The 12,890-nt window shown below is 32.5% G+C and overlaps 1 protein-coding gene across 1 annotated transcript; it reads left to right on the forward strand.

The window, feature by feature from the left end:
* Nucleotides 1-9,675: 9,675 nt before the first annotated feature.
* Nucleotides 9,676-11,462, forward strand: LOC105765286 (ethylene-responsive transcription factor CRF1). Its single transcript, XM_012584298.2, has one exon. The coding sequence runs from the start codon at nucleotides 10,252-10,254 to the stop codon at nucleotides 11,281-11,283; it is 1,032 nt and encodes a 343-aa protein (XP_012439752.1). The 5' UTR covers nucleotides 9,676-10,251; the 3' UTR covers nucleotides 11,284-11,462.
* The last annotated feature ends 1,428 nt before the right edge of the window (nucleotides 11,463-12,890 follow it).

The raw sequence follows: 12,890 nt of genomic DNA on the forward strand, positions 1-12,890 counted from the left end.
CGAAAATGTTGTAATATCAAACAAGATTAATTATATCACAAATATTTATCTATGAACTAATTGTTGACTGATAATCCAAAGTTGAACCTTTGCCTTCATTCTTTTTACTACTCATGAGTTTCTTTTCTTCTAATTGACTAGAATGTGTTAATTCCTTCTGATTGACTGAGATGTTCTTATATGTTAAGCTTGCCTTGTAGGGTCCTGCATTTGTTGGCTAAAACATCTTTATCCAACGTGGCTATGTCCAAGGATCATGCGGCTACTATTGCATCTTTTGTCTTATTCGGACTTTCTCAATTTACGGTGCTTACCTTAAAGTGGCAAGTGTAGCATTGTAGCTGTTGAGTTTGATGAGCTCGTTGGGTGACTTATTTCCTGAGCGTTATTACAGGTTTTTGAACCTAGGATAGCAATTATTCTTACATCACAAATTTGGGGAGCGAGATGGGTTGCCGAAGTTTTAATCCTTGCTCTTTGGTGCCAACTAACAATAACTCCAACTATGGCCATGTCGGTATTTACATATAAAATAATAAAGCATAGTATATATAACTGTGAAAATTATACGTGGGTTCAAGTGCCAATGGATTTTCATCATACGTTGGTTCTTCAACGATGTAGTAGGATTTGCTCTTGAAGGGGAAAAAGATTTAAAGATGTGTTAATTCTTCAGCACCCAAAGAATACAATAGTTTTGCATTATTAGCAAAATACACTCTAACAGACTAATAACATTCAATATATCTGATTTCTTATTTTTCTATACATTCATGAGACATATATAAACTTATTCATTAGAGTCAATTGCATCATCCTCATAATGAATCAAGAGTCTAATAATCAATGATATAATTTTGCTAATAGATCAAAAGTTTATACAATCAAGCTTTAAGTTGTAGCAAAGCTTGATCTTCTCTTAGTAAGATTTTGCAGACTCGAAGTTCTCTTTAAAATATTCCTAAAAAATCAAAAAACTCGAAGAAATTATGAAGATTACTGCTCTTCAATCTTGTTCAAGTGACAAAATTGAATCTAAACTTGTTTTCTTTAGTATCAAGCATAGCTGGCCATTGAAGTAAAATTATCCTTCCATCAAAGATCAAGTCTAGACGACACTTGGATCAAAAAGTTCTTCCCAATCTGGTTGCATCAAGTCAAGTTTTGATGACCATTAAAGTAGACTCAACCATCTTAGATCAAGTCTCAGAGACCCTTGAATCCAAACTCTCTCCAAACCAATTTTCAAGATCAAGTTTCAATTATCCTTGAAGTAGACATTATTAATTCAAGATTAAGTCTCAAAGACCTTTGAGTCCAATTACTTGAAATTTAACTACTTTTTTTAAAAAAAAAATTATATATTAATTTGACTTTTTAAAATCTAAAATTATATATTTTATAATCTTATAAAAATGTATTTTTAAACTTGTTTTTCTAATTATACATCATATATATATATTTTACATTTTTAATCAATATAATATAGATATAAAGGTGATACGAACTCGTTTCGTGATGTTTTGAGTCGTATGTGTTGCCCAATCGTGAATTGAGTAAGGATGGATTCGTTTCGGTTTTAAAATGAAACAAAATAGAGATAATGGCTTCAAACAAAGGTAATAAACAAAATAAAGAGGAAACAATAACAAATTAATTGGCTAAGACCGAAAATGAACCAACAATAACGAATTGTTGACCGAATCTCAAAATGGTCTTTAGGTGTTTTTCGGTTAAAGGAAACAGAAAAGAACCTTGACCCACTATCAACTATGATAGGAACCAAAGGTATATTGAACGCCACACCAAAGGTGATAAGTTCAGCAACAAAGAAAAGATGGACGCCACAAGCTATGCTTGATAAGTCAAATCAACTCGGAAAGAACAAAAAGAATTGGATAGCTCACAATTCAAATATTTCATCTATATTCAGCAAAAAGTTTTTCCCCTCTATGGCTGATTACATCTATTTATAATGCTAGAACAAGGTAACCGAATGGTCAAAACATCCACTTAATGTGCCATAAAAAGCGATGTCTTTTCTTATTCTTTGAACCAAATAACTCTTTCCATAAAATCACTTTAATTCAAATGATTTGAATGTCTTTAATGGCTTAGAAAATGACTCTTGAGTTGTCCTTGGCTAGTTGAATAGTCACCATCTCTTAACCTGCTCCTTAATGACATTCAAAGGCTTGATTAATTTCTCTTGAAAGCTCCAAAACGGCTGGAAGTGGAAGAGTTGTTGCTGAATTTTAAAGGGCATAAAATGCTCTTTAAAAACTCCTTTAATGATTTTTAAGCTCCCTTTATAACAGCCCTTTAATTGTAACTCAAAAGAACTTGAACGACCACTTAATTAAATGTGTAATGACCTTGAATTGTAACCACTATAAGCTAAAACTCACCTGCAATAAACACATTAAAATGAGTTTATTAAACAAATGAAAACACTTATTTATCATAACAAACATTAAACTTACTTAAATAAATGAACTAAAACATATATGCAATAATTATTCCAAGAACTAGTTTAATTAAAGAAGCATAATTTAAAAACTTAATTTATGCATCAATAAATAATCCTAGGAACTAGATCAATTAAGAACAACACTTATTAAATAAAGTTCAACAAAAACACTTATTAATTAAAACTAAGATGAGTTGAATAAATGTCCAGAACTCATTTATTAAACTAAGATGCTAAAATGCATGGTTTTGAAATGCAAATTTAACTAACATGAAAGTTACATAATTAAACTAACTTGACTTAATTTAATGATGCAAACTTAACTAACATGAAAGTTACATAATGCATGACTTTATTAAATGCGAACACATATTAATGATGTGCAAACTATGACATAATTAAAAACACAAACTAAAATAACTAAAATTAATGAATCAAAGTCCTTTTTTCCAAAGACCAAATTGACAAACTAAAATTAAAACTTCATTTTGCACTTGGGCCCCTCGAGTTTGGACCAATCTCGGTAGCATCGAGTTGTGTCGTAACATGATGCGACCGGGATCGCATCATACCCTCCCTCTTGAAAACGATTTGTCCTCAAATCGGGCCACTTGCTCAAGAAAAAGTTTTCAAGATCATGACCCCTTTGTTCATGATCCGCATGCAATTATTTTCAAAATTCGAGAACCACAAATGGCTTGGCAAGAAAGAAGGTCATTTGCATGCCATCCTCTTTAGGAGGGTACCACCTAACATCGTCACCTACAAAACAATAAAACAAATTAGTGACACAATGAAGGTTAAACACAAAAGAACTTTCCAGGATTTTAGTCACAACTTGAACAAATAAACTCAAAAGAACAACACATGAATCAATACCGGGATCAAAAACAGAAATTGGTTTTACCTTTTTCTTCGATGGAAACAAACCTGATTCACAAGGTATTTGAAGATTATAGTTTTGAAAATTAGAATTCCATGGTCCAAATCCTTGAACAATGATATGGAACAAGATTCACGGATCAAAGACAAAGTTTTGTTCACCATTTCAATTTGACCGAAAAATTTGTGGCTAGTAACTTATGAAGAACTTGAAGCACATTAAAGTTAAAATCATGCAACACATATTCGAATCCATTAAGCAACAATATACAGCAACCTCCAGAATAAAAAATTTGATTTTGACTTGGCAAGCCAACGAAATTCACATGTTTGGTTTTCGAAATAAATAAAGATAAAACTTGAAGCAAATAGAAGGGGTCAACACATTGATTCAAAATACAATTTTGGTACTCACCTTCGCTTGACGTCAACTTAGGAATACAGGCTCCGGGTTTAAAAACATGGTTTTGACTGGTCGTTCCGTAACGTAACAAAAACTTCACTTTCACCAAGACATCACACATGCCAAATAAAGAAGATGTAGGCAAAAATAAATTTAAACAATCAAATCTCTCAAATCTCATGCAAATATACGAAGATCTCACACTAAGAGTTAAAAATTTTTCATTACCATCACGATCAAACAGATTGAGTGTTTCACATGAAAGCTCTTTATCAAACATGATCAGATTTTGTATTTGTGGATTTAATCGAACAACATCAAAAGATTTTTCCACACAAAACTTATTGAGTGAACAACTCTTCATGCCTCCACTTAAAACGAATTTATCAATCTCAAATAGCAAGTAACAATTAACCAAATCAAAATAAGGAGGTCTTTTAAAAACTAAGTTATCGGAAATTTTACCAACAACTTTCAAACCTGATTGCCATGATTCATTGACTAAAAACTCCTTACCTTGCTTACCTTTAAGCGCTTGAACCTTACCTTTTTCGATCAAATGGAATCGTCTCTCATCAGGAAGGTAATGAAGTTCAAACTTGTCATTTGAATCTCTAGAAACCTGGAAAGAAGAAACAATACGAGGACAACTCGCAGATTGGTTAGTAAAAACATTCCTCGCTTTTTCTTGTTGAGTTTCATCTTTTCCACTCGTTTCTTTTCAACTTCTCTTCTTTTCCACAATCTCTTTGTTTGTTGAAAACTCACTTTCACTCATCAATTCTCTTTCATTTTCAACAACACTTGTTTCTCGCACTCCTTCTTTTCTTTCTCCAATCTTTTTCTCTTTTTCAATTTTTGTTTCTTTTTTAGTTTCTTTTTCTCTCGTCACTCTTTTTCTTCTCTCAACTTTATTACAAAATGGAGATAATATAAAAGAATCAGAACAATAAACTTTTCGTTGGAAAGAAGTGGAAGAATCTTCATAAAAGTCACGATCAACTCTTCGTGAATAAACCTCCATGGATGAGTTCTTATACGAAGCACATTCAATTCTTCGTAAGGATTTTTCCGTAGATGAATACTTTGATGCATACGAAGAATGACTTGTGCTTTCTCGTTCATTACCTTGATAGGCTTCAAACTCGTAGCTGGATTTATTTCGGCCTAAATTCCTTGAAGAATAGGAATCTGGATAAGGGTCTCTTTTCACATATTCGTCGAATGTTCGTCTCCTTGATGATCCTATTTCCGTCCTTTCATTTGGATAAATTTGCTCCCGTTGGGTTCTTGCTCGATGACTCCGCTCTTCGACACGATCCAATCGTTTCTTGATGGGTTTGAGTTTTCGATCAAATAAATGCTCCATTTCATGCGTAAAGGCTTGGAGTGTAAAATCTGGCACACTTCCTCCAACAATTCTTACAGGACGGAATCCAACTCCCTTGTCTGAATTTTTTTCCAGACTTCGTGACATTTTTTAAAGAACTCACAACAAAGAATCTCACTATCCACTCACAAAGAAATCTCACAAACTTGGCTTTTTTTTCTCTCTCAAATAAACTCACTACTCTCTCGCCTCTTTCCACTCACTCCTCCTCTCTAAGTTCTTAGGAATTATTTAAACTTAAAAAGCAGTTGTTGTGGGTCGGCTTACAACCTTGATGTTTGGGCTTGGTAAGAATATTACAAAGGAAAGTAGGCTTGAAACAAAGAAATGAAAATGTTTGGTGTGGCGAAAAAGTAGAAGGTAGTAATAACTAAAATTTGGGCAGCAAACAACAACAAAATTTCAAAACTAGCTTCTTCTTTTTTTTTCACGATTTTTTTCACGATTTTTTTTCAACTTGATATCCAATCTTTTGAGTTTGAATGGAAACTTTTTTTTTTGAATTTTTTCGATTTTTTTTTGAAATTTTTTTCGAAGATGCTACTTTACCGTATTGCCGACAATGTCGATTCTTACTCCAAATTCGCTAGCTCTGATACCAATTTGATACGAACTCGTTTCGTGATGTTTTGAGTCGTATGTGTTGCCCAATCGTGAATTGAGTAAGGATGGATTCGTTTCGGTTTTAAAATGAAACAAAATAGAGATAATGGCTTCAAACAAAGGTAATAAACAAAATAAAGAGGAAACAATAACAAATTAATTGGCTAAAACCGAAAATGAACCAACAATAACGAATTGTTGACCCGAATCTCAAAATGGTCTTTAGGTGTTTTTCGGTTAAAGGAAACAGGAAAGGAACCTTGACCCACTATCAACTATGATAGGAACCAAAGGTATATTGAACGCCACACCAAAGGTGATAAGTTCAGCAACAAAGAAAAGATGGACGCCACAAGCTATGCTTGATAAGTCAAATCAACTCCGAAAGAACAAAAAGAATTGGATAGCTCACAATTCAAATATTTCATCTATATTCAGCAAAAAGTTTTTCCCCTTTATGGCTGATTACATCTATTTATAATGCTAGAACAAGGTAACCGAATGGTCAAAAACATCCACTTAATGTGCCATAAAAAACTGATGTCTTTTCTTATTCTTTGAACCAAATAACTCTTTCCATAAAATCACTTTAATTCAGCTGATTTGAATGTCTTTAATGGCTTAGAAAATGACTCTTGAGTTGTCCTTGGCTAGTTGAATAGTCACCATCTCTTAACCTGCTCCTTAATGACATTCAAAGGCTTGATTAATTTCTCTTGAAAGCTCCAAAACTACTGGAAGTGGAAGAGTTGTTGCTGAATTTTAAAGGGCATAAAATGCTCTTTAAAAACTCCTTTAATGATTTTTAAGCTCCTTTATAATGACCCTTTAATTGTAACTCAAAAGAACTTGAACGACCACTTAATTAAATGTGTAATGACCTTGAATTGTAACCACTATAAGCTAAAACTCACCGCAATAAACACATTAAAATGAGTTTATTAAACAAATGAAAACACTTATTTATCATAACAAACATTAAACTTACTTAAATAAATGAACTAAAACATATATGCAATAATTATTCCAAAGAACTAGTTTAATTAAAGAAGCATAATTTAAAAACTTAATTTATGCATCAATAAATAATCCTAGGAACTAGATCAATTAAGAACAACACTTATTAAATAAAGTTCAACAAAACACTTATTAATTAAAACTAAGATGAGTTGAATAAATGTCCAAGAACTCATTTATTAAACTAAGATGCTAAAATGCATGGTTTTGAAATGCAAATTTAACTAACATGAAAGTTACATAATTAAACTAACTTGACTTAATTTAATGATGCAAACTTAACTAACATGAAAGTTACATAATGCATGACTTTATTAAATGCGAACACATATTAATGATGTGCAAACTATGACATAATTAAAAACACAAACTAAAATAACTAAAATTAATGAATCAAAGTCCTTTTTTCCAAAGACCAAATTGACAAACTAAAATTAAAACTTCATTTTGCACTTGGGCCCTCGAGTTTGGACCAATCTCGGTAGCATCGAGTTGTGTCGTAACATGATGCGACCGGGATCGCATCAAAAGGATACGTGGCCAGTTAACGTCGGTCAATGCTAACGGTCAATCAACGGTCTTAATATTATTATTTTCTATTTTTAAAAGTTAAATTTAAATTTTTTATTTTTAATAAATTTAAATGTCATGACTCTTTTTCATTGGTTAAAGTTGTCTAACAGTTTATTTAACCCCCGTTACAAAATGGAAAAAAGAAATAGAGGAAATTGATACTTTAAATACCACAATAAAAAGTTTAGGTATGAAAATGGAGAAATAAGTACACTTAAAAAGCTGAATTGGAAATTAAACCTAAAAAGAATGAAGTTGGAGACATTATGAATAATTACCACTCAGTTTCATTATATTTATAAGTTTGAGAAATGAAAATTGTGTGGTTGCAACCTGCAAGTGTAAAGTACGAAATGATGAAAGCTTGTGGGCATAATTTAAAAATGTAAGAGCCCTCTTAAACTTGTGCCAAATAAAATATTATCAAATCTAAATTTTGAAAAATAAGTTTAACAAAATACTAATAATAGCTTGAAATTGAAGCGAAAAAAGTTATAATCAAAACGCATACACATGACTGTCTAATTGAATAATTTGGACACAACTATTTATAGCAATTTGCACTTATTTGAAGAGAAAGGCAGCCCAAATTGCCAGCATAAAAGTTTGTGAAAGATGTCAAAAAGAACTGTCCGGAGGTACAGTAAGAAAGGACAATAGGTGGTTAAATTATTTTAGTTGCCTAATTTTAAAAAATTACAAAATAGTCATTACATTATTCATAAGTTTTCATTTAAGTCATTGAATTATTCGAAATATTTCATTAAAATCGTTGAGTTGTTAAGTTCTTTTTTCAGAAAAAGAGGTTGGTTAACGAGTTCTAAGCGACACTTTGGTGATCAATACAGTGAATCAGTGGACAAACCTTAAATCTAAGTTGATATAATGGTTAGATTTTGGTTTGCAAATTCTTAACATTTAAATTTGTTTAATGAAAAAAAAAGGAATTAGAGAAGAAAAGAGAGAGGAAAGCTTCCGATTTGTGTAGACGATGCGAATAGAAAAGGCCATATAACAATAATTTTAATAGCTTATTGGCTTAAATGAAAACTTTTAAATAATTTAATAACCATTTTGTAACTTTTTAAAATTTAATAACTAAAACGTAAATATTATAGTTCATATATGTATATATTTGAAAATATTCTATTTGATGTATAATTTTTAATATATTCACTTAATATGATATATATATATATATATATATACATATTCCAGTTAGTTTTTAATATCACGTGCTCATACAGTATCTACCGTTTCAGGATGTAATAAATTCTAAGGCTTTATTAACCTTTAATCTGTCCTCCCATAGTCACGTGATGATTAATTTTGTTTATTTGAGGTTTTTATGATGAATCCGTTTTAGTGGGAAAGACAACTAAATTTTTACGAATTTATGATTATTATTTTTAATAATATTATTTAAAAAATTCGGATTTAATAAAATTATTGTATATTTAGAGTGCAAAAAATAAATTAATGGGAAAACTTATGTTTCAACACTGAAAATGGTATTATCCAAATTGAATCATTAAAAAAATGAAATGAACAAAATCGAACATCACGTGACCCAATTAAAAATAGGTACGTACGTACATATAGTCCAGCAAAAGCTTACGGTTCATCGTCATCCTGATTATTTGACTTCCGTTCCATCTTACGGCCAATATTTACTTCTGGAAAAACCGGTTGTTGGGACCAATAAAAACTCGGTGCTATTCAAAGAAAGACAAATAATTACAAGCCACGTGTCCGTATAACTGTACCTGAATCCAGATGAAAAAAGACACCGAAACAGTCGACACCCAGCACGGTCATTAAAAAGACAAAAAGAAAATAAAAATAGCGCCAAGTTCAAGGCTGCCTACCACGTTGATCCCAGCTGTATAACGGCTTGGTGTAATGTTGAAATGACGAAAATGCCTACAGTAAACCGTGGGGGGTAACGGTAGAATAGATTAATTAGGGGGTGTTAATAATCATTAATTACCCAGTTGTAAATATTCTTTTCATTCAAAGGTTTTAGGACAGACCTGAGTGTCCGGTGTCACGTGACATAAATCCCTGATTTCGAGAATCAATCTTTTGGCTGACTCAGCCATTCCCCCTGGTTTCACCCTTCTCCTTGAATCTTTCTGTTTTATAGGGACCACTTACGACGTGTCAAAATCTCAGAATATCATATTACGCGGCGCCTCGTAAAATATCTCCCCATTGCCGGAATCTCAATATCGCCGATAGAGCCCACCCCGCTCTTTAGTAAAAATAAAACTAGATGCCTTTTCCATTTTTTTTACGGCTGGCTTGGGATCCTATAAAATACCTCAACTTTCGGTCTTCACTTCAAAACTTTGCCTCATTTGCTTCTCTCTTTACTCTCTCATCTATCAAAACAGCTCCTCCCCACTTCTTTTCTTTATTATTATTTTCCTTTTTGTTCCCCCCTCTGAGATTTTTCCTTTGCTCTGTTAAGTGACTGAGAAAAGCTCAGTCTGGTGGTTTTTTAATCCCTTTCCGGTGAAGGTATTTGCCTTGCACCATCTCCTCTTTTTTCTTTTGTTCATCTGCAACTTTTGCCTACAAAATTTTCTTTTTCTTTGCTTTCCTCCCTTTCCTTACTGATTATTGAAGCGCGCTCCTTTTTTATTTATAACTTTACATGAAGTTTATCTTCCTTTGATAAACTTTTGAGCCGATTAATGGTGCATTTCTCTTCATTTCAAGCTTCACTTTAACGTTTTCTTTCTTCAGCTTTTTTTTTTAACCCTTTATTCTCCTCGTGTCTTGTTTTTAAAGGAATCTCGTCTTTTCCCCTTCAGCTTTTTATTTTACTCTCTTCCCACTCTCACTCTCAATGAGAAGTGAAAGCCTCTGAAACTCAAAAGAACCCAAAACGAAGAAAACAGGAAAAAAATGGATACTTGTCCTGTTCCTTCAATCAAATATGCAGAGCACCGCAATGAAACCAAGCTGTTTTCACCATTGTTAAATGTCAGACTCGAAAACCAGCCAGAAATGAAGCCTCGAATTGTTCGGATTACAGTTACTGATGCTGATGCCACTGATTCCTCCAGCGATGAAGAACATCAACAAAAGAGAACCCGAGTTTCTTCTCGAAACAGAGTAAAGAAATTTGTTAAGGAGATAACTATAGAGTCCTCATGTCCCACTGAGAAGAATATCGTTGAGAGAAGTAAAACGACGTCGTCGTTGTCAAAAGCTTCTCGGAAAAGGCCGGCGGCTGTTGCTGAAGCTAAAGGTAAAGCGCCGGCGAAAGCACCGGCTGGAAAGAAGTTCAGAGGAGTGAGGCAACGACCTTGGGGAAAATGGGCGGCCGAAATAAGAGATCCTCTTAGACGTGTACGGCTTTGGTTAGGGACCTATGACACTGCCGAAGAGGCGGCAATGGTTTATGACAACGCGGCAATTCAGCTGCGTGGACCGGACGCGCTTACAAACTTTACAACTCCCCAACAAAAATCGATTCAAGAAAAAACCAGCCAAAAACCGTTATCCAACTCCGATTATAACTCCGACGAAGAATCTCATAAAACAGATCCCTGCTCACCGACTTCCGTTCTTCGCTGCCATTCGCTTTCCGTCGATGAAGCCGACTCACAAAGCGCCAAAGAATCGCGCGAAATCGGAAGCGAAGCTCGAGATGTTGTCGATGATTCTTGCTGCTTATCGGGAGAAAACTTGTCGGGTTTCTCCGACTATTCCTCTTTGTTTTCCGGCGACATGTTTTGTTCAGTGCCCGACTTTTTTGACGATGATACGAGTTTACACGAAAGCTTTTTGAAAGATGAGTTTGGGGACGGGTTTCTGAGTACGTGTGGAGATTTCGAGTTTGGATTTGGTGACTTCTCCAGCTTCCAACGTGTTGACGATCATTTCCAAGATATCGGGGATTTGTTCGGGTCGGATCCTCTGTTAGCTATTTGAGAGTGTGTTTCTTTGATTTTTTTTTTTTCTGTTCTCTTGTAATGCCGGTTTTACGGCAAGTTTTGCATCGGCGGAACCGAAAATAACGACGGTTGCTTTTTTCCCGTTCTCTGTTGGAGTTTTGTTTAGGTAATTATTTTTATTAATTAATGAAAAAACCTCCCGTTTCGTCTATTTAATTTTTGAGCCAATACAAAGGGAGAAATATAGTATTCATAAACGTAGAAATTACAGACTCAAATTTATCAAACGTATTTATTAAATATACTCTTAAATTATATTTATAAAACTAAATTAATAATTATATGTTTTTTCTCTAATTTCATCATCAACATAATTTTAACTGTTACGAAACTCTCAAATAAGTTGAAAAAAACAAATTTAGAATATGGATTAGTGCAGTGAACACGTGCCGTGGAACTTAATATGTTTTTATAAATAAATAGTCAAAAGCAGCCATTCTGCCCGTATTTCAATTATTATTCAAAGAATGGAGTTAGAAGCTTTGTTTAGCTCTAGCTTTGCTAGATCCTATAGCCTAGATTACCCAATTTTATTTATTTATTAATTTAAGCATAGTTTGGCGAATCTGAATTTAGAATAGGCAAAGTTAGGGTATAATATGTGGATTTCAACAAAAAAGTTAAGGATATATAGCTCCAAATTTGATTATTTAAGGGTCTAACATGGTCTTATTATATGATTAATTCACACAATTATGTAAGACACTATATTGTCGATTATGGAATGTTATATGACAAAGGATAACCCCGATATAAGGCTTGAGTGCACAAGGGATCAAAGAGCGACTTTACATAGGTGAATCATCACTCTATTTCATCATCCTCTTTTCCTTGTTGATAACTAATATCAATAATATTATGATTTTTTTATCATTAGAATATGGGAGAAAATATGATAATATTTGAACTCGTATCATTTAAGTATCAATGTTATGATCTAAGAGAAAGTAAATTGAAATTAATTTTTGTAAACATCAAGCGTTGATTTGTTGTTTTGGCTAAATCGTAAATAGCTATCTCTACTCCACTAATAAGAAACGTAGATTTTTTTAATTGCAAATTAAAGAGAGATTCCATTAATGTAAATAGTAACATCTTTCTATTCTATTGATATAAAGATATAAAATATATACGTTTAAAGTAATAAAGTATTTTTAAATTTGTGATAATTTTAATAGTAAAATAAGTTAAATGCTTATTTAACTTATAAAAGATTATTTAGGAGGACATGATTGGTGTAGCTAGGTTTAGGGTCATTATTATTTAAAGTGGTATTGGACCGCTTCTATGTAACAAAAAAGAGAGTTAAATGTTCAATTTGTATTAGATATTATAATTATTTAAGTTTTTTTACCAAATTAATAATTAGATACTATTCATCCTTGTATATTGTATTTATTAAATTTTATTTTTACCAAATTAATATTTAGATGCTACTTTGTCTTAATTTACCAAATTAAACTAAAAAACTAATTTTGTCATAAAATATTATAAATTCTATAAAAGAAATCAAATTACAAAAACCTTTAAAAACTTTGGGGACCCAAATTTATATTTTTTATACACTAATTATAATATCAAAAT

This window comes from Gossypium raimondii, chromosome 12, assembly GCF_025698545.1.
Source record: "Gossypium raimondii isolate GPD5lz chromosome 12, ASM2569854v1, whole genome shotgun sequence".
NCBI lineage: Eukaryota > Viridiplantae > Streptophyta > Magnoliopsida > Malvales > Malvaceae > Gossypium > Gossypium raimondii.

What these genes read in the sequence shown, in the direction of transcription:
- LOC105765286 (XM_012584298.2), top strand. Translation starts at nt 10,252, where the DNA reads ATGGATACTTGTCCTGTTCCTTCAATCAAATATGCAGAGCACCGCAAT.